This window comes from Colius striatus, chromosome 12 (assembly GCF_028858725.1).
Source record: "Colius striatus isolate bColStr4 chromosome 12, bColStr4.1.hap1, whole genome shotgun sequence".
Classification (NCBI taxonomy): Eukaryota; Metazoa; Chordata; class Aves; order Coliiformes; family Coliidae; genus Colius; species Colius striatus.
Window position 1 is genome coordinate 18,686,388 of NC_084770.1, and position 27,463 is coordinate 18,713,850.

Genomic DNA, 27,463 nt, shown 5'->3' on the forward strand with positions numbered 1-27,463 from the left:
AGCTTGTAAGTTGCAGCCTCAATGCTCTAATTTCCTTTAGGATTGTGTGGAAGAATGCTAAACAGGATTTTTCATAAAACGACAAAGAGCTGCGAAGGATCTCTGGCTTGTCCAGGCACCCACGTTACTTGTAAGGTGCTGGAGGTCTGGGTGTGTGGGTAAGGGAAAGGAGAGGGGAGGCAGCCGAGGCTCCATTTGAGTTCAGACATGAGCATCATCTTTCACTGCCTGCCATCAGTGTGCTTCTGTGCTGGCTTGATGGAGAGGTTTTTTTTTTTCCTCCATGGGAAAGGAAGAGAGAAAAAATATATCTGAGACATCTGTTTTGTTCTAAGGAAGCTGGCAGTATTGTCAATGTGTAAATGAACTGTTTTGCATAAGTTTGCAGGTGTTTAGTTGTATTTAAGCAAGAAGCATAGGGGAGCTATTCTGTTTCTGCAAGTTACTTCTTTGTAGTGAGCAATTTTCAGTTAATTTTGCCAGGGCTTGATCTTTGTTCATCAGATGCCAATCTGAAGCCTTAGCTATTGTTTCAGAGTTATTTGTGATATCAAAAGTGCTCTTCTGTAATTGTTTGCTCATTTTTAATTCTGATAATGAATCAAACCCTTCAAGCTATCGAAAAAATTAACTTTTCAGTAGCTTGAGTACTCTGTGTCCTGAGTGCTGCGTGGATCCTGTGCCCTGAGTGCCCTATGGAGGGTCATATGGAGATCCTCCTGGGAGAGGCTGACTCACAAAGTCTCCCGAAGCCCTCCGTGAAGTCTCAGGAACAAGGTCACCTTTGCCCTCAGAGCTCAGCTCACAACTTCTTTTACAAGACTGGGACTTCCTCAGACCAATTGTTTTCTTCTGGTAAACTAGAACTTCTCAAATATTTGTTTTAGCTGGCCAGAGAGAAGGAAAATGCAGTTCTTGGAAGGCTTAATATTATTTTAGATCCACAGGTGAAGCTGTTTGTGAACTGGTAGGAGATTTCAGGGTGTGAAAGAGGCTGAGGGAAGGTGTTTGCATCGGTGCCTTCTGTTGGTCGTGGCTGAGGATAAGCAGCTGCTTTTGGAAATGCAGAACAAGAGCAGGCTTGTACCTGCCTGACATCTCTGGCTCGTGTTGTTGCTGGCTCTTTGGGCACAATGCCTTACTGTACGATGGGTATCTGGTGCTCTTGTCCCTGCTCCATGGTGGGAGCTGAGGCCGTTGAGCACTGAAGCTTTACAGGCAGACTAAAGAACAGAAATTGACTGAGGCTGGAGGCATTAAATTCTTGTGGAGTTTAATAAACAGTACATGACACTTCTTTAAAAGCATCGCTTAAAAAAAAAAAAAGTAAAAATCAATAGGTAGCTTCTGTTTGGAAAGATGCTAAAACCAGGTTTGCAGGCAGGGATATGGGAACGTTTTGGGGTGATGTGAGTGGCTGCACTGAATCATGGAGCTTTGCACTGGTGGCTCCAGCCTGTTCCTGCCCTGGACACAGGAACAGTGAGTGACAGTGCTCTCGAAGTGGTGCAGTGTCCCATTTGGGATGGGGAGGCAGTGGGGTGCTGATCGAGGAGCTGCAATGTACCCTTTGCTTGGAGGGCTGGAAGTGCATGGTGTCTCTGAGGTGGCAGAGCTCCTCCTGCTCCCATGAACCTGCCATTCATTCTGTGCTTTGTGTTTACCAAAGTACATCCCTGACATGCTGTGCATGCAGTAAGCAAACAGCTTGGCAGAGGTTAATGTTCAGTGCGTGGCATCAGGGTTGATTCACATGCTATCAGGAAGCATCAGAGTGGTGTGGCACCATGTGGGTGCCTTCTCAGAGCTGGGGGCTGCCCGCGTGGGTGGATGCGCAGCAGCCGCTCGTGGGTCCCAGCCATGCACCCTGCACTTGGGGGCTTTATTCAAGAGGTTCAAAAGCAACAACAAAACCTAGGTGGGGTGGTCACCCTGCAGTGGTTTCTCTAAAGCTGGTAGTGCCCCAGGGAAGCTACCCTGGGAGATGAGCCTGTGTCTTGAACCCTGAGACAGGGGAGGGAGCTGGACACTGCTGCTTGCATGCAAGCGCCGAGTCCTGCACTGTGGTGCTACCTTCCTGCTCCCATCACAGCTCCTTCCAACTGGGATTTTTTTTTTTCAAATGAAAATTGATACATTCTACTAAAGCAAGCAACCAACCTCCCAAAAAAATCAAGACAACGGAAATGGCGTTTTATTAAAGCAATAAACTATTAGTAAAAATACACAGACCCAATCTACTCCTCCCTGTTGCTGTGATACCCATGGAAAAGTCTCGTTTCTTTGAGCAAGTCATGGAAAGGGTCAGCAAAAAGTTAGCACCTTCGTGTGCTTTTATGTCTGGTTTTTAACAACAAGAGGAGAAAATGTTCCCACTTAATGGAAACTTTGGCAATAAGCAGTAGGGTTGCAGCTGGAGCGATGACTTCCTGACATGTACCTGCAACCAAATCCCTTCCTGAGTGCGGGCTTCAGTGCTCTCCCTGGGTTTAGCTTGGCTGGCAGGAGTTATGTGAAGATCTATGTTTGCATTTATCAGCTGCCAGCGAGTGCTGCTGTGGGATGGAGGTGCTGGGCTGCCTTCCAGCACGCCTGCTCAGCTCCCAGCCCATGAAGCTCTCTGCAGAAACGTGGCTTTGCAGGTGGTGGCTGCTGGAGCAGACTTGGCACTGGGACATACCAGAATAGCCTTGGGTGACGTACAGGACATCAGCCACATAGACATCTATACATTTAGATCATGAAAATATGTCTTGTATTTATATGATGTGTTCAGCTATCTGTAAGAGTGATAGCAATGCTTCCTGTCCCACAAGCACCATGGTGCTCCTTGTCACTTCTGATCACTGTGGTAGATGGTTACTCCAAGAGCCCTTTGCACTATGCTGTTGCTCTGCCAAGTTCCTTGCTTTTAGGGTTTTGGATAAAGCTTTCGTGGTCTCTGCTTCATGCCAAGCTCTTTGTGTCTGTCAGCACTCTGAAGTGTTGTATCCTTTGACCTTCCTACCGTTTGTGCTCTTTGAAGCAGGTACTTTTTCCAGACCCTCTTTTCCCTTAGCCACTCCCTTGGCCATTCCCTGTGGCACCTCTGTTGTGGCGTTGCTGAATGCTGCCATGGTGCTGATATCCAAGGTGGTGTCGCCTGGTTCCCTTTGCCCGGCTGCAGCTACAGTGATAGCAGGTCTCTGGGAGTGGATAACTAGGTTCTGGAGGCTCTGGACATCCTCTGTCCTGGCTTTCAAGGTTGCTATGTGCAGTGTTCCTGGGTTTAGGGCTGCAGACTGTGGGTCATGACCACCTCAGAGAGTGGAGGGTTCACTGTGATCTGAGGGTTGAGCACAGCTCCCTAAGGATGCACAGTATGAGGTGCGAGAGCTGCACTTAACTGTCTGTGCCCAAGGAATCCAAAACATGGCAATGGGTAACTATGTGATGGGCTGGCATTAATCACTGCCAAACACCTAATGATCACCTTCCCCGGGGAGGCTGTGCTTCCTGTGGCAGCCCGGGGAGCAGGGGCTGCGCTCTGGCTGTGCTGCCGGCCAGGGGGGAGCGGGAGCTCTGTGCCGGAGCAAGCAGCACATCGGCATGAGATCAGCAGTGCTGCCCATCTGTGGATGTTTATGTTTTGCTTTTTACTGTTCTATAAAGCAAATAAAATGAGTCGTTGGGAAGGGCCTGACGCTTAGGCTGGTCCCGGGTGTGGGGTTGAAAAATGTAGCACAGAGGAGTTTTCTGACTCCAGCAGTAAGTTAGTCACGCCTGCCGTCATGACCAGTGCCTTGCCTCATTGTTTCCCTTGACCTGCCTGTTTTTTCTGTTGCCTGTTCTCTAACACTGAAGGGTCTCTGCCCCAGTACAGATAGTACAGCAAGGACTTTCATAGATTTACCTGGTATTTCCAGGCAATGCCATCTCATTCCTCACTGCAAACAGGCTGTGTGGATTCCCATGACTTTGCTTTTCCTCTGGGCAGGCTGGTGGCTTGGCAGCAAGGCAGCACTTGGCAGAAAAGGGCTATGGAAATCAATAAAGGAGACCTGTGCTGCAGTTCTTAAAGTGTGAAGTGCTAATTCATTCCTACTTTTAGACGTAGTAAATGTGCTAACTCTGTGAGGATAATTGTTTTGGAAATGGTGTTTTAAAATGTCTTGATTTTATCAAGATGGGGCCAAAGATTTTGGTCAGGATGATGTCAGAGTATGAGCATGATTATTGATTTGGATTTTTATTTCAGTTGTTTTCCAGCTCCAGATCCTTCCAGAGTAGGAGCAATGCTTTGGTTCTTATTCATGGATTGGTTTGTGTGTTTTAAAAAACAGACCCTAATCCTTCTGTGCAGTCCCTGTAGTATGAGCATCCAGAAGGGCAGGTTTTCAAGAGGCATCTCTTGCTCATCTGTCTACATGGCTTTTATGTTCTGAACTTAAGAGCAGGTTTAAGTCATTGCTGAGTATTTTTGACCCTTCTGTCTTTTAATTTCATACTTAGGGAATGTAGCATGCTACCTACAAGAGCCCATGGATCTTAATTGAGTACTACAAGACAAAATCAGTGCCTGTCTTTTGCTTTGTAAGGGTATGTAGTTTTCCTGGGCTGGAAAAGTAGGACCCTCTTTGCAGGTGCTGACAGGGACCCCCAGCCTGAGGGATGTTTCCCGTTTGCTCAGTGGAGGTCTGACATCTAAGGGCTGTGGAAGGAAGGTGTGCCAGGGCTAGTGTTGACAAGCCCAGCTCTTCCTGGAGATGCAAATAACTCCTCAAAAAGGGCTCTTGTCAGCTGACAGTATTTCTCCATGAAGAAGTGGTCTAAAGCTAATTTGAGTTTTAAAATGTGATTGATTAGGAAATATTTAAATGTAAAAGACTCATCACCACCAGGCAGGGCGAATAGCTGCTGAGGGCATCGTGTGTAGGGATTTTCTTGGCATCTCATCTGGGCTCTTGGTGCCTCTATGGTACTCATGTTCCTGGCAGCAGCTGTAGGAGGGGAAACTCATGGCTCAAATCATTTGGGCTCTGTTTCATTTTGTGGTTTAGTTTGTTTTGTTCTTTTTAATAACACCGTTGCATTTCTCTGTTTTAGCCCCAGCCTGTCTGTCTTGTGTGGGTCCCATCACCAGTGCTGCCTGCAGGACAAAACCCAAGTATGGGAACAGAGGTCACTTGTCACAGCCCTTGCCAAAAGGTCACTGTACTGGGAGACGTGTCATGAGAACTGGAATGAGAGTAATTTTCAGGAATTATAGTGTTTCTCACCATGGGGATAGGGGTTGATGTAAAGCATCAAACCCTGGGAGGCATTAGCAGGAAATGCTTGTTTTTACTGGATCTGTTTTCTCTTCCCTCCTCCATTCTCTCCCAAATGAAGGCTTTCTTGGTTTCATCACTCTGTGTGGTACTTGTTGGCATCATAACCTCATAAAGGACCAGTGATTGTCTGAGCTTGTTGCAGATCTGCCACGATATGTATGAGAGGAATTTTGGCTGACCGAATTTCAGGCAACCTGAGCTATTACCAGCTGCATACATTTTCACATCAGGACTTAAATATCTTCAAAACACAGGACTTTTCATGAATATTTACTAAACTATGTGTTTTGTGCTTTCCACTTTCAATGCCTTTAAAGTTGTGCTTTGTTGTCCTATGCCACAAGTAGAAAAACACGTTTTCTTTAGCAGAGGCTGAGATTGTCATGTGATCCCCTAAGTAATAACTTGGGGTTAAAGCATAACCAAAATGGCAAATAACAAAAATAGCTATTGGGCCTGCAAAGTTGCATGATGGAGTTAGGGGTTTGCAATACATTCACAAGGACTTAGGCATTCATGTGGTCAGTTTTCATTTTTTTATGGATGCTTTTCGTGTCGTTGAAATCTTGATTCTTGTGCAGTCACTGTTTCCAGTGTATGTCTTTTACCAGCACAGGAGGCTCGGTGCCTGCCTGCTGTGGGGACAGCATGGTGAGGGGAGGCAGAAAGCTTAAGCTGTGCTTTGAAGAGGAAATAATTAAACTGAAAACTAGGCAGGGCAAAAGGTGGGGTCAGCAGCGTTTGTGGAGGTTTTTTTAGTATGTTTTCTCCAGTTTTTTAGCATCTCTCTTTTTCCTTATTTATTTGTTTTTCCCAAAGTCTTCCTTTAGTACTGACTTTTTCTTCATTGTTTTTTCCTCCTTGCTGCATTTCCCCAGGCAGACTTGGAGCCAGATAAAGCCAGAGCAGCACCTTCCCTCTGTTAGTATAAGGTTGTTGTGCCTGCTCCTGGCTTGCCAGCAAGGCAGGCTGGGGTTTGGGAGTGCTGAGGGTTCTTTGGAGGCTGCTGGGATGGCTGTTCCTCCTCCCCTGCCCTGGGAAGGTCAATACAGGCAGCTTGCCCTTGAAGACCTCCAGCCCTGGTGACTCCACAAATCCCTCCTCCAGCAGTCCCAGCCTTTGCCATCAGATGTTTGGGTTTTTTTTCTCTCTAGTCTCTACTTTTAAATCTGCAGTTCAGAGCAATTATCACTTGTCTGTCCTTAGAGAGGCTTGTAGGCTGCTGGTTCTTGACCGACTGAAACCCGGGTCTTTAGTTTTTTAATGTTATTTACTAGACAACTGTTTATTTTCTCCCTCTATGGCAACAGCCAAATAACTGAAATGTAGCACTTGTTTCTAGTAAATTTCATCCTCTTATTTTCACCCTTCTGCAACTGTGCCAGTATCGGTTGAGTTCTCCCTGTCCTCCATGTAATTGCAGCTTCCAAAGCTGAAAATATTGGCAAGTTGTATAAGCCTTAGTGCAAGCAGTGGGTGGCACTTGGATAGACAGGGCCTTTATGATGCAGCCTTTCTGTTTTGCTGCCGAATCACAGATAACCACACTTGGCATGTGTCTGAACCCAGCTTTGCACCCTGCCTGTTGTAGGTTAACCCAGGCACGTTCCCCAGCGTGCCTTGTGGGAATATACACAGTATCTGCCTGGAAACCCTGGCCAAGAGGTTAAATAGCTCTTACTGAACAGAGCCATATAAAGCAATTTGCAGAAGCTTTCAGAGGGACATCCCATCTTTCCAGCTTCCCCCCATGCTGCTCTCCCTGCCTGGGGCTGGGTTTGCCACAGCTCTGCCAGAGAGCTCAGCCACTGCCTGGGTTCCTGGGGCTTCCCGCAGGGCCATAGGCAAGTCACGTTTTCCCTCTTCAGCCTGTAGTCTGCCTCTAACCTCAATGAGCGCAATCTTGCTGCTGGGACTGACTCAGGTCCAGCTGAGCTTGGACTGAGCTGTATGCCAGGACTTGTCAGTGCCAGCTGTGAAACCAGCTTTAGCTTTAAAATATATTTAAAAAAATAAGTCTTGAGTTATGCAGCCCCCTGTGGCAGCCCTTAACAAATAATCATTGCATACACTGGTTAATTGTTTATCCATTAACCGACTACGTCAATTAATCTGACAAGAGGAGCCTGGCTGTACCTGGCACAGCGGGGAGAGGAGGAGGAGGGAGGATGCACATCCTTTCCGTGTTGGCTCCTGTCCCTGTGCTCGTCCTCCAGCGGGGTTGGTGTGGTATTTGTCTGCTGGTTTCCTTCAAGTGTAATTGCTGGCACAGCGTGTACAAAGTGTGTTTGGGCTTGTGTTCTCTTCAACTGTGTGAACCTCTTCTTTGGGAGAGTGCATTAAGATTCCATGAAGCAAGAGCATCTCTTCAGGCTGAGGGAAAAAAAATACCAAACTATGTTTTCTTTCTAAATGTGAATACATACAGAAGAAACACAAAGCAAGATGCTGCTTTATTTCTAGCTAGAAATGGCCAACGAGTGGCTTTGAATGGATTAATGCCAATTCCCTTTTTGCTCTCCCCAGGGGAATGAGGTTCCTGGGTATGTACATGTGTGGGTTTGGGTTTGAATTACTGAAGTGGATCTCTTGAAGTGACATGCTGTCCCAGAAAGCCCCCAGTCTGACCCTAAACCTTTCTGTGCTGCGGTGGTGTTTCCAGTGGAAAGTGGCAAAGTTGCCAAGACCCTCAGAGCCTTCACTCCCGAGATTAAACTGTTAATTCTGCATTTACTTTGCTATAAGATAAGAGATTGACCCAGTTTTTTCTTGATTCAAGTCTGTGTGCAATTGGTTTTTTGCTTTTTTTCCTGAAGGCAGCTGATTTTAACACGTTTCTGGGCTTATATGATGTCAGCCTTATGTAGTCATAAAATTATGTGCTTGTTTCAAGAGGAAAGGATAATAAAGAACATTCTTTCAAAAGCAGCTAAACACGTGAATTATTAAAATGTTAAATTATTTCCAAATTACAGCATATCCAGCTCTTTCTGTGAAGCTCACTCAAGAACAATTGCACAGTGTTCTTTCCAGAATTTAACATCATAAATGTCACACTTCTGTCTCCTTTTTTTTTGGTATAATGTAAGGGCTTCCACGAGTATAAATGAGCATCCTTGTATTGCCTCCTGTAAAATGTTGCCAATTTGTCCTGCCTATATTTTTTCAGTGTAGCTGTTGAGCTGTGACATTTACTGCAAAGCAGAACAAAGATTGAAGGGCCTTTTTATCACAGGGACATGCAGGAGCTGGAGCTTGGTTGCATGCAGGGACCAGCAGCCAGGTCCACAGCCCCATGGGGAGCTGCAGAGCCTGGAGGAGAAGGAAGCAGCAGCCTTGCAAATACTCACAAGCACTAAAGACTTGTGTCAGTATTGGTGGACATGCTTCACAGCTCCATTTTCTTTTTCTTCCCCCTATTTATTTTTTACTTTTTTTCCTCCTTCCCTCTTTTTGTCCTGACCCAGGCTCCAGGCATGGTTGGGTGGGATGAAGACATCTCTGAGTGCCACTGTGCAACTGCCCTGAGCTGGCACCAGCCTTCCCACTGCTCACTGTCCCCATCATCACAAAGGGATGGTGGCCTTGTCCTTTCCAGACATCTGGGCCATGTAAGCAGGGGAAGCTCCCTGGGAGGGTGAGCACAAGGATCATAGAATCATAGAATGGTAGGGGTTGGAAGAGACTTTTAGAGGTCATCTAGTCCAACCCCCCTGCCAAAGCAGGTCCCACCTAGATCAGGTCACATAGGAACACGTCCAGGCGGGTCTTGAAGATGAGCTGCACTATCCATCCGTGTTGTTCCCAAGCTTTCTGTGGGCCTCAGGGGACCTTGCACTGCTCCCCAAACAGGAGCCTTTGTGGCAGTGGCTTTTGAGCCTGCCGAGAGGATGGAGCTGTGTGAGAATGAGACTGAGATACCACAGGCAATCATGTAAGGTGCATAGAAATAGAAGAAACCTTAATAATGCCAGGAGTTTATATCACTGATTCGATCAAAGGAAGAACACATTTACAAAAATGCCTGCTGATTTTCTGAGCAAGCTTCTCATCTGTGTAGCCTGACCTGAGGACACAGCATCATGTGAACAAAGTCTAGCATTTGGTCAGGCATTGATAGAGTTTGTGCTTTTTCTGGTGCATTGTCATTATTACAGAGATAGCTGAGATGATCAAGCGAGTTGACACAGGAGCTTCCTTGCTTTCCCTTTGAAATCAATATGTGAAGGTACTCATAAGCCACAACCATCATCCTGCAGGTTTTGTAGCTGGAAAGTAAAATACTATGTATTTTCCATTTTAAAGTACAACTGGAGTGTGTGAGTCCTGTCGTCACTGACATCAGGGAAATTTTCTTTTGCAACCTGAAGCTACCTGTGCTTTTCCACTGCTCCCAGTGCTCTGGGCATGTAGGATGGATATAGTTGGGTTGAATGTGTGTAAGGGGCTGGAGGGAAGATGGGGCCACACTGTGCTAAGGCATCACAGAGAGGGTGATGACAGCCCTGCTCCTTCCTCCTCGCCAGTGCCCCGTGGCTCCAGCGTGCAGCTCCCTGAGATGTCACTGAGAGCTGAAAGCCATGCAGCTACATCGACTCTGAAGAAGATCGCTGCAGACATGAGCAACATCATCGAGAGCCTGGACACCAGGGAGCTCCACTTTGAGGGGGATGAGGTCGATTCGGAGGTGCTAAATGATCCCAAGGGCACTGGTGAGTTGACACCCATACATCCTCACCCCTGGATTTAATAACTGCTAATCTGTTGACAGAAAGATACAACCTCAGTGATTTTACTTAGCCCAGCCATTGAAACTGGTTTAGGACCAGGAGGCATTACTTTTAGCACTTGAGCTCTTCAAGTCAAGTGCCTTCTGTGAAAGCTTGTCTTTAAGCTCCCGTAAATAAAACCTGGTATATTTTAGTGGAATTAAAGCTGCTGAGCAAATGCTCCCATGTTAAAGTATTGCAGCTATCTGCTGGCTTTCACGTTCTTGATGATGTTCTTGAACTAACGGGGTTTGTGGTCGTTCCAGTGTGCATTCCCTTCTCTGCCATCTATCACACCCATGGCTTCAAAGAACCGGGAACGCAGACATACCTCACGGGATGTCCTGTTCGAGTGCGGGTGCTGGAAGTTGAACGCTTCACTTCCACAAAGAAGGTCAGAACTTCCAGAAATTGTATTTCACTTCTGTAGAACTGGTATTAAAATGCTGTTTGTGGGTTAATTTTGTGCAAGCTTGTTTGTAGGCTGAGGAAGCTGAAGGTTTGTGTCTAAGAAAAGGTTTAAGGGAGGTTACCTGTGTGTCTATAAAACGTAATAAGGCAGAACATGAAAACATGAGACAGAATGATCCTTAAATAAAATTGAGTGAGGGCTCTTTAGATGAGCAGCTGCAGGAAAATGACTTATTCCAAAGTAATATCTCTTGTGGTGGTGGTCTCCTCTGCAGGTACCAAGCCCCAATGTTTACACCATTGAGCTGACCCATGGAGAGTTCACCTGGCAGGTGAAAAGGAAGTTCAAGCATTTCCAAGAGTTTCACAGGGAGCTGCTGAGGTACAAAGCCTTTGTGCGCATCCCCATCCCTACCAGGAGGTGAGTATGCAGCCCTGAGGGCAAGGTGGCCTTTGGGAAGATGTGACCTTCTCTTCTCTTTTAATAGCATATTGGTTCGACTTCACCAATCCCACTTATTTCCTGTGAGGAGGAAAGGGCAGAAGGATTTAGCCTCTACAAATATTTCTCAGCTATAATAAAAATATTTAATCTCTCTGTATTTAGCAGCTGTAATCTAAGTGGTGCAGCAATCTCTCTGCTGATGCAGAAAGCACTTTGGATTCTGGGTCATTAGTCTTTGAGTTGAATTTGACTTGGAGGTAGGGAAGGGCTATGCTAATGGCCATGGAAATTGTTAGTGTGCTGTGGCTTTCTGACAGCATGGGCTGGATGAGAGAGGTATGGGGGTCCCTGGCATGGGTGGTCATCCCTGCTCAGGCTGGCCTTGGTGCTCAGTGTGTCCAGAAGTCTAAGGGGAAATAGAAGAGAAAACAAGTGATAAGAGAAGAGATGTGGGTCAGCAAGACCCTTCTGATGTGGAGAAATGAGGGGAAATAGTATTAAGAAAGGTGAAATTATGATGGGTTAAGGGCTGAGGGAACATAATGTCCTAAAAATAGGATTTAGACTCCCTTGTAACAGGAAAAAGTGACCTTCAAAAATCAAATTCCTATTTCTGTATTGTAGTTTGGTTTGTGAGCATGCTGGCTTCTTAAATTAAACTAGGCTTGCTTTTTTTTTCTTCTTTCCTGCCCACCCATCTCAGTTTTTAAGAGTTTGGATAGGAAAAATAAAAGCATTGCAGAAGAAGGGTTATGTATCGGGGTCTGCACACACTCACAGTGCTTAGACTTGGTGTTGGGCTTTGTTTCCCTTCCAGTCACACGGTGAGAAGACAATCCATCAAAAGGGGCGAGCCAAGGCAGATGCCGAGCCTGCCGCACTCGGCGGAGAGCGCGGTGCGGGAGGAGCACTTCTCCAGCAGGAGGGTAAGTGCCTGCCCAGCGTGGGGATGCTCTCAGGGGGATACTGAGCTGCAGATATGCCAGGCAGGTTGCTCATGGAGCCCATCAAAGGCCTTGTTTTATTACTAGTAAAGTCTTTTGCTTGACAGACTTAGGCTTTGACGAGTCCAGCTCTACCGCCAAATTCTCCTCTGTGCAAGGAGTGGGTGGTTGCTCCTGAGGTTTACACAGGCAAAGTTTTCCTCTGCAGTTGAGGAAAACCACAGTGCCAAGAGTGGTGGTTCCCTTTCCCCTCCCTGCTCCCATTTAAAGGCAGAAGAGACAGTTCACAGAGTTGAGTTGTGTGGTAGAGGCAGCCCCCTGGCCATCAAAATCTGAGAGATTTCAGCCCTGTCCCCTCCTGAAAGACGAGATGATAGTCAGGCTCTTGATGCTGAAGTGAGTCATTTTAGCCGAGGCACACGTGTTCTGTGTAACTTCATCAGATATTAACAGATGGGCCTTTCTATGAAGAGAGTGGATATCTTCCTACCTTTTCATTGCAGCTTTGCTGTTTGGAAAAAAAGAAAGTCTGTAAACCCCCATGTTTGTTCACCCTGTCCTTATCGTTCTCTTTCTGCTGTTCACCCCCTCCCTGGACTTTCTGCCACTGACACCTCATGTCCCAAAAGGTTGTGTCTCGTGGCTGTGCAGTGCAGATAACCCTCCCTGGTGTGCACGGCTTTGGTGCTGTGCAGAAAGTTTCAGGAGAGAGCGGCTGGGTTAAAAGAGAAAGAGAAATGTTTTCTAGTTCCTTTTTCTTTTTTACCCCCCTCTTTGGTTTCCTTGTAGGAATCTCACAGCTTTCACCATGGGGATGTATATCCCCACTGCCCAGGTGGATAGCTCAGTGCTACCATGTTAACAGTGGGAAGGACAAAGGTCTCCATTGTTTCTTTACAGTTTGTTTTGTGTCCTGAAGGACTCAGCCCAGTTTCCCATGCCCAAACAGCTTAAATTTTTCTTTGCCTAGTTGCCATGAGGATGAGAAAATGCTCTCTCCTGTAAGGATCTCTTCTCCCCTCCTGTCTGGGTAGGATAGGCTCTCCAGCCACTGATGGCTTGGCCACTGCCCTTTTTTGGCTTTGGGTCAGGGTAACATTGATTTTTGTATTTAAAATTGTTCTGAAACTTGGGCTCAGTCAAGAAAGTTGACCTCTAAAATGACAGTGCCAAGGAAAACGTATGCTAGTGGAAGTTACAAACATGGATCTGTGACCAGTAAACAACCTGTGATCTGAACTGTTTATGCTACTGAGCTATGATGTTCCATAAACACATATTAATGTACTTATTTATCTATACAAGCTGAAAAGTGCCCAGTTTCTTGGTTGCTTCCTAATGCCAGACCAGGTAGATTTTGCTGGGTTTTTTTGTCTTGAAAATGCCTGTATCTTATCAAAAGATCCCGTGTTTTAATTGCAGAAGCAGCTGGAAGACTACTTGACAAAGATCCTAAAGATGCCAATGTACAGGAACTATCATGGAACTGTAAGTAGAAATTAGTTTGCTTAAATGCCTAAACTTTACAAATGTTGAATTCATTGGAAGAAGGCATGCAGGTTATATAAGAAACATCACAGCCTTTTGGCTTAGCTGACTTCTCCAACACAGGTGTAATATGATAATGGCTCAGCCTTGAAGGCTGCAGTTGTAAGACAGTGATAAGCTCCTCAAGGTAGTCCAGTCCAGAAAACTGATTGTGCATGTATGATATAGTGGGTCCTTTGTTTCATTCTGAGGAGTGTTTAAGATGATAAGTTAAAGTTTTAAATACTTAAACTGTTGGAGTCCAAACCATATTTGTAATCACTCCCTTGGTTTGGGCTTTGTGTGTGGTCTTTGGTCTCATGTTCTCAGGTTCCTTTTCTGTGCGTTTTCACTGGACGTCAGTGATTGAACCCCATTCACCTCTGCAGGTATTTTGTCACTTCCAAAGGGAGATGGTAATTGGCTTATTTCCCCAAGACAATAGCCTTTTTGAAATGAGGAGAGATGTCAACTGCAACTTCAGGCCTATTTTAAGCAAAAAATCTTTCCTTTGAGAGGCATCCTCCAGTGTTTCTTCAATAGTCCTCACCTGTCAGCCACAGCTGTAACATCTCCCTAGGATGGTAATTTATTTCCCCTTTTCTTGGCTGCATAATGACTGTGTTACTCTGCCTTTTGTGTTCTCAGCAAAACCTGATGCATGCACAGAGTAGCTGCAGAGCTTAGTGACATTTCTGAGCAAGGGATGATAACTGGGAGCACTTCATTTTCAGACAAGCCAGAAATATAGACTGAACTTAGGCTATCTGTAGCAGCCAGTTCGTCTTTTAGACTTTTGTTGTTGTTTGGTAGGTACTCTGCTCTTTTGCAGGTTTGCAGTTACGTAGAAATGTTGGGCAGCTGCTAGTTGTGCCTGAAAGCTGTGTGTGCTCTCACTGTGTAACTGCTTGTTACAATGGAGCAAAGTGCTCTGGGGTTGCAGGAAATCATCAGACTCAAGTTGAGGGAACTGTGTTCCTCACAGAGCGCTTCTTTTGGGGACAGACTATGGAGCTTAAGTCCTATATAGTCAAGAGTTTTCTTAGTCTGCACGTGAAAAATAGTCATCTTTTGTTCTAAAGGCAAGCTTGGGATAACTTGGCAATTTTGATCAGTAGCATATGCAAAGCGGGGGAGAGTTATTTTGCAGTGAAGATCTGTCTTGTCACTCTTAGGCAGGCATTGCTTTTTTCAAATGTTTTGGAGAATTTCTGCTCATGCCAGAACATTGGGTGATCTTTTGACCAGGCTGTGGTCAGAGGCTGGCTGCCATGGTGGGGGCTGGGTGAGGAGATGGGCAGCCCTGCCTTGCCAGGGCAGCTGTGGGCTCTGCCCTCCTCCTGCACTGAATCGCCCTTGTGTCTCCAGCCCCTGGAGCCAGATGTTACTTTGCACATGGGTTCTGAGCGTGTTGTTGGCTGTCACTGGGTCTGTCCCTAGCCCCTGGAGCAAGATGTCCCTTTGCACATGGGTTCTGAGCATAGTGTTGGCTGTTGCTGGGTCTGGCTGCAGCAAAGCGTTGGGTTAGCACTTTGCTGTGCTGTTTGGTGCAGCAGGTCCTGCAGGCTGGGCTGGAAGAAAACACAGGGATAAAAATGTTTCCTTGGAAAAAAACACCAAAACAACCATTCTCAGACTAGAGACTGAAGTGAAGATTTCTGGCATTTTCCTTGGAACTGTATTTGTCCATCTTAGAACAAAATGAGGGCTTTGCTCTTCCTGTGGTTGAGAAGTCTTTTGCCTGGACACTGGCAAATGCTGTAACTATCTTTAGTATTGGAGCACATTTAAACTCCTGTGTGTTCCTGTCATCAAATCCGTGCACTGAGGTGTTCTTTTAAAATCCTCAATTCTTTGTGAAGTCAGACATGGAGTTGCTATGGCAAGCTGTGACCTGCCTGGCGTGTTACCCTTGGTCCTGGCAAGGAGCCTGCTAGAGTCAATTGCAGCTCCTTGGGGATGGTTCTACATCTGACCCACACAACTTAATTCACTTGCTTTTTTACTTCTTTCATTTCACATTTGGGGTTAGTTTATGATTTATTAGTGAGATGATCACCACTTTATACGCTGTCTCTGTGAAACTTGAGCCTCAGCTCAAGTCGAGCTCGTAGCGGTTTTGCAGCCCTGAAGTCCCTGGCTGGTTGAGGATCAGGCCCATGGTGACCAGATGACATTGTAGAGGTTGTGCATCCTCTAGCCTTTATAGGTGACTCTCCTGCAGTCTGTGGAAGTAAAACCTACTGAAGCATCATCATTTAGAGATGTACCGAGTGTCCCTTGCCTTGACTGGGTAGCTGTGACTGATAAAGCTTACAGCCTTCTCCCATTTCCCTTAATCTCTCTGCATCCCTTGTAACAGAGTATTGTGTGGAGTTCATCACAGGGTTGGTTAGACACATGATATTTTGTGATCAGACCTCAGACTTCATAGCCTTCCATTATTTCTTTATTTTCCTTTTATCTGTGTAACTTACGATTAAATCTCATGTCTTCTAGTCCTTTCTAAAACATTTTTACAGTGCTTCTGGGTTGAAGTGCTTCAAGACAATGAGTTTTAAAATGAACATATGTTAATTATCCACACTTTTTTTTCCCTGGGAAATGGAAATTGAGGAACTATAGCCCCAAAACATTAGGAGATGGGGTCTGTGGGCTTGATTGTGTTCCATATAAAAATTGTATTAATTGGACCTTTGCATCATTTTTTGTTATGAGCTGCAGGAGTTGAAAGATGCTTAAGCAAAATAAAAGATAATATTCAGTGGAACCAGGGAGTGTGTGTGTGAGCTTTACTGAATGTGAAAACCTCATCTTCAGTGAAAGCAGCACAAGTAAGAACTTGTGTATATGAGAGTGGCAGCTGTTTTGCTTGTGATATGGCACTTGGATCTGCTGGCCATTGCAGAGTTCCCCTCTCAACTCTTCAGGATTTTTAGTTATTGCACTTGAGCTTTAGCACGTTGAATACTTTCTAACATTTGGGTTTAGTGTAAGCCAGTTTTTGTGTGTGCTTGAGAAATAGCTGGAATCTTGTGCTGAACAATATTATTCTGAGGAGTGGTGTAATTCTGTTTTACTGCTAGCCACAGCTGCTAATCAACTCTCTATGGGTTTTTTAACCCACTAAATTAAAAACCAGTCAAAATGAAAACACAGTGTGGAGCTGCAGAGTTCTTTCTCAAATATGGCTGCTCTGTGAAATTTTTGCCTACATAAATCATCCATGCTCAGCATTGCTGGCAGAAGGAGATGCTTTAAAGCCGTGACTCGTGCACCTTGCAGTTGGTTCATAGCTTGCCTTTCTGCAGCTGATCACTGCTGTCTGTTTGGGTCGGGGTTTTTTTCTTTTCATTGCTACAACAGTGTCATTGAAACTGCATTCTCTAGGCCTGTATCATAGTTAAAATAGTGTGCTGCGGCTGGCTGTGAAACCAGAGCAGGCTGCTGGGCTCTCTGGGGAGGCAGCTGGCCAGGGCAGGAGTTCAGATGTGAAGGGGATGAAAGTGTCGCGCTGCTCCACGTTCCCCTCTCCGTTTGCCTGCGAGTGAAGAGCCCCTTGGATGAAAGGCACTGCAACAGTAAAAATAGCTAATGCAGCAATAATAGTAACAAAAATCCTTCTATCAGGTACTTTCCACTGCTCTGACTTATAACTGGTGGAATTTATTTATGGCTTTTTTGGGCTTAATTTCTCTACAAAGCAACGCTCCTGCTTGGCGCTGCTTGATGTTGGATGGGCTTCTGTCATTGCCATTTCAAAGGCTCCTTGGCTGGAGAGCAGGTTGCTGTACTGCCAGACAGTCCTCCTTTCGTTTTTATGGAGTAGTAGTTCTGTTCCTGTAAGGATGTTTTTTCCTCTTGGTTTTTCTTTTTGCTTCTTTGAGGACAGTTATTTCTCTGCGTGTGGTGTTCCTCAAGTTGCTGCCAGTTTTCTGGTTGCAGCCATTGTCAAGGGGCTGAAGATATGAAAATGAGATCCAGGGCAAAGAACTGACCTGAAACTTTGCTCTGATAAAAGCTTGTAGGGTAGGCTGGGTTTTCAGGTGCTCCCCGTCCTGCTCCAAGTGTCACCGCAGAACCAGCTGAAACAGCTGTAGATGACACCTGGTACTTTTGCAGGAGCAAGATTATTAGTAAAAGCGTGGCATAACTTGCTTTAGCTGCTTTCTGAAGACAGGCTGAAATCATCCAAAGCCAAAGGCATTAAATTTGTCTCCATGAATAGAGGTTACTTTAGGTCCTTGATCTACTCAGAGATGAACAACAGGCCTTTTGTTCTCCTCCTTGCTCTTATTGATGTAAGAAGTTTGGGAAGGGCCTAGGAGCAGCAGAGCATGAGGAAGAGGAAGGATCTTCTGTCCTACTGTCACAAAAATGATGGTGTTGGGAAGGGAACCTGAGCCAGCTTCATTGTAACTGTAAAATGGACTTTTGCCCAAATGTACTGGTGTTCTTTATTATACTTAGTGTTTGAAAATACAGTCTGAAGTTGGTCCTGAGGCTGCCTCATGCCCTGATTGTGTTCAGGAATGTGGGTTGAGTCCTGGGCTTCTGTCCCAGCTGGCTTGATTGCCAAAAGGTGGTTAGAGGGTTCCCTCCAGCTTGCTACCTGACCAAAGGGGAGAGCAGCTGCTGCCCTCACCCTGCCCTGAGCACCTTTCTGTACTTGGACAACTTTTTGTGATAATAAATTAAAAGTGCCTGGATGCAGACAAGTCTGTTTCATGCAGGGCTCTCCTGCCTGAGCCCTGTCTGCACAAGACATCCAGGGCAGGCATTTTTCCCTCCTAATGGGGCCCAGGGCTAATAACCAGCAGACTGTCAGGAATGTCCTGCTGTGCCAAGAAAAGCCTGCTTGGTTGAAATCGCCTGGTGTCCTATTTTTAGAGGTGAATGTAGTCATGCTGTGCTTTCCCCCTGGCTTTGCCTGTGACCACGTTCCTCTGCAATGTCTGCTGAAGCAGGAGGAGCCACGAGGAAGCAGGTTGCTTGAATTGGAGATTTCCTGGTAAAGCTATCAGTCTGGCACATGGGTTCGCCAGGCTGTGCTTGCTGTGGAGATCTGTGCAGACCAGCAGAAGTCTCAGAGGCTGTGCTGGATTTTGCTCTCCTCCTGCCTCACTGTGCCCCATTTGGCCCCAGGAAGGCCAGTGGTGTGTTTACAGTGCTCTGTGGGAGTGACCTGCTAGAGTGGTTTTGGAGGATGCTGGTGGGTTGAGAACCCTGATGTGGTGTATGTCCATGGGGTAGAGTCTCAAAAGGGACAGAGTGCTCCTAGCCCTGGAGATGTGTGGTCATTCCCTTTCCAGCCTCTCTGTGAGAGTTAGTGCAGGAAGGAAGGATTCAGGGCAGCCAACTAAGTCCACACGGACCCTCAAATAGTGTCAAACTCGAGTCCTCATTTCAGGCAGTGATCCAGGAGGGAGGATACCAATGAGTCCTTATGATATGTTTGATGTTGATTGTCTTGGTTGCCTGAAAAGTGTTCGCCAAAACATGTTTAAAACAAACAAGGAATCATACTTTTCTTGGTCTTCTTGAAGATGCTTAAACAATGGTGGATAACTTCTGCTCAGGATTTTCTGTAGGTTGTATCTCTATGCCATGTATCTGTATGCTCACTTTGGTGAAGCAAGAGTATTTTAAGGATTTCAGAGTATGAAAGATGGAGAAATCTTCTTCTCTTTTCCCAGATGGAGTTTGTTGGAGTAAGCCAGCTGTCATTCATCCACGACTTGGGACCAAAGGGCATGTGAGTTATGATTCACAAAGAACAGTTCTTTATAAGTAAATATTGTTCAAATTATTAGCTTTCCTTTCTTGCCAGTAACTAACTGGGCAATATTTTGCCATTTGGATGGAAAACAATATTAACATTCACACAGGAATGCTACAACCTTGGGAAATAATTCTAAGAGCAGGCTACAAGATGTGGGCTGCAGTTTATGGACTGGCTTGCAGGATTTCTCCCTTTCCTCTGCAACCTGTAGATCCACTTTTTCTTGTGCTATAAAGCAAGTCCCCCTGCACCTCCAGCCAAGCCATGCCACCCATCCTCACCATGTTTGTGTCCTTGCAGAGAAGGGTTCATCATGAAGCGCTCCGGGGGCCACCGCATACCCGGCCTTAACTGCTGCGGCCAAGGGAGGATGTGCTACCGATGGTCCAAAAGGTACTGCTGGGCTGGGAAAGGTGGCCTTGCTGTGTGCTCCTTAGGCACACACAGAAAAGTCCTCAGTTGTCTTCTTTGCCCAAAACAAAAACTACAAAAAACAGCTTCTGCCCAAAAAAACACGAGGGATATTTCCTGGAGCTTGCTCTTCCTGGGCAGATCTTTCCTTTTGAAAGTCCAAATAGCACATACATGCCTTAGAGCAACAACTTCTTGTGCATAAGAGCTTCCTCAAGCATTATCCACCTTTGGATTTTAGCATTGCCAATGGGATGTTAGTTTTATCCCATAAAATAATCTGGTTCCCAACATAGTCTTTCCACATTCTTGTGAAGAAAAGATCCTGTTTCTTCATAGTCTTTCCAACATTTTTAAATGTACTTTTACAGTAGATTTCTGTAATGAGTGCACCAGGAGGTGAAAATGTGCCTTACTTCAGGTCAAATAATTACATGGACTCATATTCTTTTGTCTCTTTTATGGAAAAAAAGTGCCTTTTCCCCTTCATACCCTCAGTTAACTTTTCCCTGTGTTACGCAGAGCTCAAGCTTTAGTGGGGACAGTAGCACATTCAACTCTGATGGATCTTGATTTTCCTTTAGAACCTCAAAAGAGGATAGAGAAGTGTTTGACTGGGATTGTATGCAGAGGGGCACCAAATCCCTGCCATAGCCTGTTGGGACTGACAGCATATGCATCAATAAATAAGCAAATAACTAGTATTTCCCAGAGAAGGTTATATAGGTGAAGGATTTTGGGACATGTCAGCCTGCAAGCAGAGTACCCCTTGAGCATGGGACAGACTGCAGACAGCCTTTTCCCATAATAGCTTTGCTGCAGGCATTGGTTTTCTGTACAAGTCCATTCCACTTATTGTAGTAGGTTGGGTGTGTTGTGGCCATGAGGTCTATGGAGGACAGTGGGATGATGCTGTGAACAAACTTGGGCAGGACTACTCAGGCATGCAGAGGCGCCTGGGATGCCTGGAAATACCCTGTGGGATGTTTGGGTCTGAAATTATAGGACAAATAGGGAAGGGGGGCATTTTGTCACCAAATGAGAGGTGATGTTGGGATAACTCTTTCAGGACCCTGAAAGAAAAATCCAGACAGGATCTGTAAGTGGATGAGGAGCTGAGACTGTTACTAAAGATACAATGTGAACAGATTTCTGCAGTGTTTTTCTGTTGCTTTGTGTATTTCTGAGTGTGCAGAAGAACGAGGCGAAGGTCTGGTGGTGAGCCCTGTGTGGGACAGAGGGGGCTGGTTACCCCAGCTACACTGCAGGGGAGAAAAAATTAGAAATGCCATTCACAGGAAAAAGTGTGGGATTTTTTTCCTCAGAGTTGCCTTCAGGCTCCAGTATTTATGTAAAACCTGCCGGTCATCTCTCATCACGTGTTTATAACAGGTTGCTTGTTGCTTGGCAATAAAATCTATCCAAGATGCCTCGTTCATATATTTTGATAGGAGTGAAAATGATCTTAGCATCATAAGTAATGTTAGAAATGTGAAGAAACTCCCATGTAAGCACGCAAGCTGAAGAAAAACCTAAGATTGAGCAATCTTCCTGGTCGTACCTTGCACTGTGCTGGGGCACCTGACTGCGAGGTTTATGGGCAGGGAGGTTCTCACTGATTTTGCTAAACAAGGAAACCTAATTTTCAAAGGTGTATTTAAAAAGGAGTCATGCAAATAACTCCCAAGTTTCCTATTGACTTCAAAGTCCTTACACAAGTTCATAAAATAGGGACTTTTCTGCTCAGAAAGGCCATACCCTGGACTAGCCTCTGAAAAGCAATTCCAGTCATTATCTGAACACTTTCACTAAGAAATTATTTGCACTGGTTTTGAAGGAAACACTTTTCCATTTTATTAGCATTTTTTTATGCCTCACGTTTTGAAGAGTGGGATAGGTGAAATACAGGTTCCCTGGTTGCTGTGCCCACACAGGTGGCTGGTGGTGAAGGACTCCTTCCTGCTGTACATGAAGCCAGACTCGGGGGCCATTTCCTTTGTCTTGCTGGCGGATAAGGAATTCAACATCAAGATAGGCCAGAGAGAAACAGAAACTAAATATGGGCTGCAGATTGACAATCTCTCTAGGTAAGAAATACAGACTTTATGTGGAGTCTTTGTAGATTGCTTTTGTCTTTTTTTTAAGGAAGAATGGATCCTGCTCTCCAGGAGGGGTTAATTAGAAGTGCTGGGCTGGTTGGTGCAGCTCCCCTCCTGCAGGGCTCAGCACCAGGGCACTGCTGGTGTGCTTATACCTGCTGGAGATTTAGCCTGTCGTGCTGATCATTTCTCATGTCTTAATGAGGCATTTGGACCCTTGGGCTGGTTGTCCATCTTTGCTGTGCTGCTGGGGTCTGGGGGTTCGTGTTGGGTTGCACTGTCTGGTTTTGTCTAAGCACCATGTTCCTCTTTAACACTACAAGTAGGGGTGTGCTCTTCCACACAATTACCCAAAAAACATGCTGTTGGTATAAAGAGATATTTAATATTTTTATGGTAACATACAATATAAATCCACCTAATAAGAAATGCAGCAGTAGCTAGGCCCAGCTCTCCTCCGAGCCAAGCTGATGCTGTTAATTTAAACCCAGGGTGTTTTTATTTTTGTGCTTGGCAGTACAGTACTGTGTTAGTCACTTGGAGCAGCTCAGTGCTGATACGTTCTTCTGCAAACAAATCAACAAAGCAAAGTCCTTCCTATTTGCTATAATAAAATGTAACTGATTCAGGTGCTTTTATCAACGTCTCTGCACAGCGGGGCGCAGCCCAGCTAAACATGCACGGCTTCCGCAGCCCGCTCCAGGTGCCCTCTGCTTTACAGGTCGCTGATCCTGAAGTGTAACAGCTACAGACATGCCCAGTGGTGGAGGCAGGGCATAGACGAGTTCATCCGGAAGCACGGCAAGGACTTCCTCACCGAGCACCGCTTCGGCTCCTACGCGGCCGTGCAGGAGAACACTCTGGCCAAGTGGTGAGGGCCGCGGCGAGGCTGCGCCCGCGGGGCTGGGGCCTTCAGCAGCCACAGGGGCTGGGGATAAGTAGAGAAGTTGCAAAAAAACAAAGCTTTCTTCAGCAGGAATGGAATAGCAGTGCTGGTGACAGGAGTGCTTTGATCCCGTGACATCTTTGCACCACAGCTAGTGGCATTCTGAGACGTTGCATTTGAATTTGCACACGTTGGGTATTTATTATCGTAATGGTAAAGTGATAGTTCAGTAAGAGTTTAAACCAGAGCTGCTCTTCCATCAAGATAGTCCTGGCTTCAATTTTATCCTAGCTTCTGACTCTGGAAATGCTGTTTCCTAAGTGTTTAGATCTGTGGGCTCTGGGTTGTAAGCCCAGGGTAACCCAGGTGCTGTTGAAAACGTCTGCCTCTTTGGCTGCTCCTTTCTCCTCAGCTCCTTCCCAAAGCAGCTGCTTTGTCCTGCACATGCTCTTCTGTGAGGGATGGTCTGGACAAATCCTACATGTTTTGAAATGCAAGATATGTCTTGCTCACCACATTTGCAAGGCCGATTCTCATGCTATGAGGTAGCATTGCCTTTCTAGGTACCATGGATGGGTTGAGGTGCAGATGTCACTCATTGAGTTGAAGAGCAGCGTCAGGTTCAGGCCTCGCAGATGGACTTTGCAAATTTGGGTGTAGACTAAGGGTGACTGGGCTTTATGCACAGAGCAGTCCTACCAGAAATCCTCTGTCCATAACGTAACCTGATTGCACTAACTCATTCCCAGAAGCACCTCAAGAAATTGCTTCTAGCTGGAAGCAAATCCTCACAGTGCTCTCGCTGAAGCCTCTGCCTTGCAGCAACTGCTGCCCAAATAGTTTCCATAAATCAAAGCAAACATCCCTTTGCCATCCTCTCCTTAGAGCCAAGCCTAGCTCACATTAAGCAAAGCCCAAGAATATTCTGTGTACTTGGTAGAAGTACCAAGTGGCACTTAATAATCTCTTATTGTGCTGTTTCAATTAACTACTAACAGCAGCGTGACATTTTCCCTGTGTGTTGTCCTAATTCTTGAAATTAGGCTTGTGTTTGTTTTAGAGAAGAGAACACAAATGTCAGTAATGCAGAATCCCCTCAGTCTTTGTTTAACGAAGGAGGGGAACTTGGGAGACTTAGATGTGTGCACTGTGTTTGCTTTTACAGGTATGTAAATGCTAAGTGGTACTTTGAAGATGTTGCAAACGCCATGGAAGCCGCTAAGGAGGAGATTTTCATCACAGATTGGTGGTTGGTATTGCGTGTTTGGCTGTTGATGATCCGTCTCTCTCGGGATGTTCCCGACAATGCGGCACTGTTGGGAGGCCCTACGCTATGGCAGCTAGCCCTGTGGCCAGATGGTTTGGCAGCACACCCAAACATCTCCTTGTGTTGGATTCAAAGGCCTTTTCAGGAGGGTTGGCAGCAAAAGCACATGCTTGAAATCAACAGCTTGGTTGTCTCCTTCTAAGGAAGGGCCTGAAATGACATGAAGGCAGCACCTGAATTGCAAATGTCATGGCTTGTGTTGCTCATCTGGAGTGTAAATTGCTGCAAACCCAAAAGTCATGATTGTCTTTGGGTGTTTAAGGGAACATGGGCACCCAGAAACCTCCAACAGTGCTCTTACCATGGGATCCTCCTTTCAGATCCTCCTTTCAGCTCCTCCTCATTGTTTTGGGAAGCCTCATGCCAACAATGAGAGCATCTTGAGGGGTTATAATTTTGCTCTGCTCTGCTCTTAAATGGGCCAGACAATGGAGCAGAGGGAGTGTTGTCACCCTTTCCAAGCTGTGTGGCTGCCAAAGGACTTAGCTCTGCCCACTTCTTAGTGAGTAATTCAGTATGTGTATGCCGTGTTCTGGTTCCTGTTTGAGGCAGAAAAAGGGATGGTCACACAGACTAGAGACAGAGTTAGTTGGCTGGCTGATGGATGTGGCTGCCAATGTCTTGCCTTTGCAGAAGTTAATCTGGCTGAACCAGCCTGGGCCTTTGGGACAGTTGGGCAGGCTCTTGAGCCACGGCTCAGATGTCCTCCTTAACCTCAGGCATCTCTCTGTGCTCCTCTTTCTGCATCTGTAAAGTTAACCTCTTGCTTCAAATCCACTGCCCACAGGAACAGAGAGAATTAGTTCTCAGGTGGCAATTATGAGAAAGCTAAATACTATGTTAATATTTATTGAGGTAAACCTGTTTCCTAATATGAGCACAGTTAAACCAAATGCTCCTGGATCTCTACCTGCAACATCAGGTAGCAATGCAACAGCATCACGTTTCAGACCTCTTGTCTCTCAGTTAATGTTTTATTCATACAGCTGTTAATGTATCTGGGAATTCCAACACTTGTCAAAAGTATGTTTTTAGGATATAGCCATGTATTAGATCCAAGCATGAGTTCCCATTGCCAAGTACAAAAGTAAAGGAATGAAATTCTGTCCCCTTCGTTGCAGGAGTTAGATGAGATTGCTTAATTATTCCTTGTAATCCTTAAAGCTGTGAATCAATAAAATTTCCTGTTGAGAGATCATACTGCTTTGTCTTTAGGCAGCAAGGAGAATTCAGCACAAATGTGTGCTGTTCTGCCTGAGTACCAGGAGAACTGAAATCCCACTCATAAATCCCACTTTATTTTTTGTGTCTAAACATTTCTTTCAAGTCTACCATGGGGTTTTCTTTTGTTGTGTCTTTCTTTCATAGACAGAGTCCAAGTTTCCGCTTTTACACATCACTGTTAAACTTGGTCTCATGGGCTGCTGAATAATACTAAGATGAATGTGCTGGAAATGTCCCCTGCCCTCTGTATTGCTCTGTTATTAAAAGACAAAGAGCATGACATTGGAGAATGCCTCGCTCCGGGACACGAGCCTTCACAACCTCTTTGTATAAACCTTGATTTCTTTGCTTCCCAAGATGATTATGTAGGGCCAATGCTTTGTTTGCAGACTTACATATGCTGTGTGTTTTCCATCCCTTTATTTTCTTAGGCTGAGCCCAGAGATCTTCATGAAGCGGCCTGTTGTGGAGGGCAATCGCTGGCGACTAGACTGCATCCTCAAGCGGAAGGCAGTAAGTGAGCTCCAGCTGCAACCTTTGCCCTGCAGGAAAACCCTGTGCCCACCCAGTTACAGGGGCAGACTGAGACCAGAGCATTTTCACTGTTTATTTTGGTAGGGATGAGAGGCAAAGCTGGCCCAGCCCTGCTTCAGATGGCCTCGGAAAGCTACAGTGTTTTGATTTGCTCCCCCCATTTGGGTTTGGAAGAGCTCAGAAGCAGAAGGGTAGATCCTCTGATCTCCCCTTCGAGTCCTCACATTTGAGTCATTTCATCTTTGCTGGTGAGGTCAAGGAGCAGTTGTCTCCACTGCTCTCCTGTGGCAGATGTAGTTTAGAGGTATGGGAAGAGCTAAGCACTTTGTTTTGGCTCTCAGTGGGTGGTTTCTACGTTACTGTGTCATGCAGATCCTGACTGTCATTACTATGTGTTGTATGTCTGCTGCAGCTTTCAGAGCTGAAGTTGTGAATGATATCATCAGTCTGCCAAGAAAATCAGAATGTTATTAGGAAAAGTCATGTGGTCTCATCCAGAGGTTCATACTATCTCACAAGAGCCTCATTGGGCTTTCCCTATTTGATATGTTGCATAGATCCTTACTGCAACTGAACACTGAAGAACTGATGTCCTTGTTGCTCACCCAGCATTACTTGTTGTAGTAAATAAGTGCCTTTTGACATTAAACATCTTCCTAGTAGCCCCTCAGCCCCATTATCACTGGAGCCCCACTTGCCCTCACCCCACCTGGGCCATGGTGCCCAAAGCTCTTCATGCCATAGCTCTTTTGCAGCTGTTGCTGCTGGTGATGATAAATGTTAGTGCTTTGTACAAGAAAAGCCAAAGTCAGAAAGGTTTTTAGGTTTTCTTCTTACTATTTTTATTTCCAGAGATAATTTACAGATTTCAAAAGGTGTAAGTTTTTTGTAGCTGGCTGTTACTACTGGTATGTCTCCTGGCTTTTCTTGTTCCTACACTTTCTGTATTATCATGGCTCTTGTGACGTCTAAGAGGATCAGCTGTGTCCTCCTTGCCTGTCCTTTCTCAAGTGGAGGTTCTGGTTGTGATGGTTCTGGTGCATTGCTGTGGGAAAAGGGCTTCAGCAAAGCATGAAAACAAAAAAGTGTACAAGCACAAGCAGCATCCCATTCTCCAGAGCTGGACTGTGGTGTTCAACTTGTTTACAAGGCAGTGATAAACATGACTCGAGGACTTGGACTCCTGTTTGCATTGCCATGTTATCTGAGTTAATGAGTGCTCAAGTTCAGTAAGCAAATGCTGCATAAACTTGATAAGGCTTTTTTCCCCTCTGTTTTAATTTCTATTTCTCTGCTGTTCCTCCTGAACAGAAGAGCTCAGACCTGCTGTTGACCTGGTGCCCTTCCTGGCACTCCCGGTCAGGGTTCCTGAGCAGGGCTCTGTGCTGTTACATGCTCTTCTCTCTTGTGCAGCACTTTGATATCTAAGCAAGCAACTGCAACTGCTATCTCTAGTTCTCTTTAAGCATTTTCTTCTCAGAAAACAGTTTATTTTGTTGCTAGTTGTACTCTGCTTTCCAGTAAGATGTCTGGATCCAGACTGTAGAGGTGTTTCATGGAGCCAAGTGAGGCAGAGAAACTGAGCATGAACTGTTTATGAATGTGAACTGTACTTCAATTGTTCACCCAGCCTGTGGTAACACCAGGGCTAGAAATGGTAGTTTGCCCTATGTGAGTCAGGAAGGGAAGCACAGTCGGAAAGTCTCTTCAACTCTTGGTGTGGTAGCAGGGCAGGAGTCCAGGTGAACATGCTGAACTCCGTCCCCCATCTAAACCAGTTGTCATCACAGGC

The 27,463-nt window shown here is 45.6% G+C and overlaps 1 protein-coding gene across 4 annotated transcripts in view; it reads left to right on the top strand.

Moving 5' to 3' along the window:
• PLD1 (phospholipase D1) overlaps positions 1 to 27,463 on the top strand; it is a 75,309-nt gene that overhangs the window by 19,737 nt on the left and 28,109 nt on the right. For all 4 annotated transcript variants that reach the window (XM_062005544.1, XM_062005542.1, XM_062005545.1 and 1 more), the window contains 11 exons: positions 9,839 to 10,024; positions 10,348 to 10,475; positions 10,768 to 10,913; positions 11,755 to 11,863; positions 13,304 to 13,369; positions 19,105 to 19,163; positions 19,491 to 19,583; positions 21,536 to 21,688; positions 22,422 to 22,571; positions 23,752 to 23,835; positions 25,569 to 25,650. In XM_062005544.1, coding sequence (XP_061861528.1) covers positions 9,871 to 10,024; positions 10,348 to 10,475; positions 10,768 to 10,913; positions 11,755 to 11,863; positions 13,304 to 13,369; positions 19,105 to 19,163; positions 19,491 to 19,583; positions 21,536 to 21,688; positions 22,422 to 22,571; positions 23,752 to 23,835; positions 25,569 to 25,650 — 1,224 coding nt within the window. In that variant the 5' untranslated portion in view covers positions 9,839 to 9,870. The remainder of the gene's footprint in view (positions 1 to 9,838; positions 10,025 to 10,347; positions 10,476 to 10,767; positions 10,914 to 11,754; positions 11,864 to 13,303; positions 13,370 to 19,104; positions 19,164 to 19,490; positions 19,584 to 21,535; positions 21,689 to 22,421; positions 22,572 to 23,751; positions 23,836 to 25,568; positions 25,651 to 27,463) is intronic.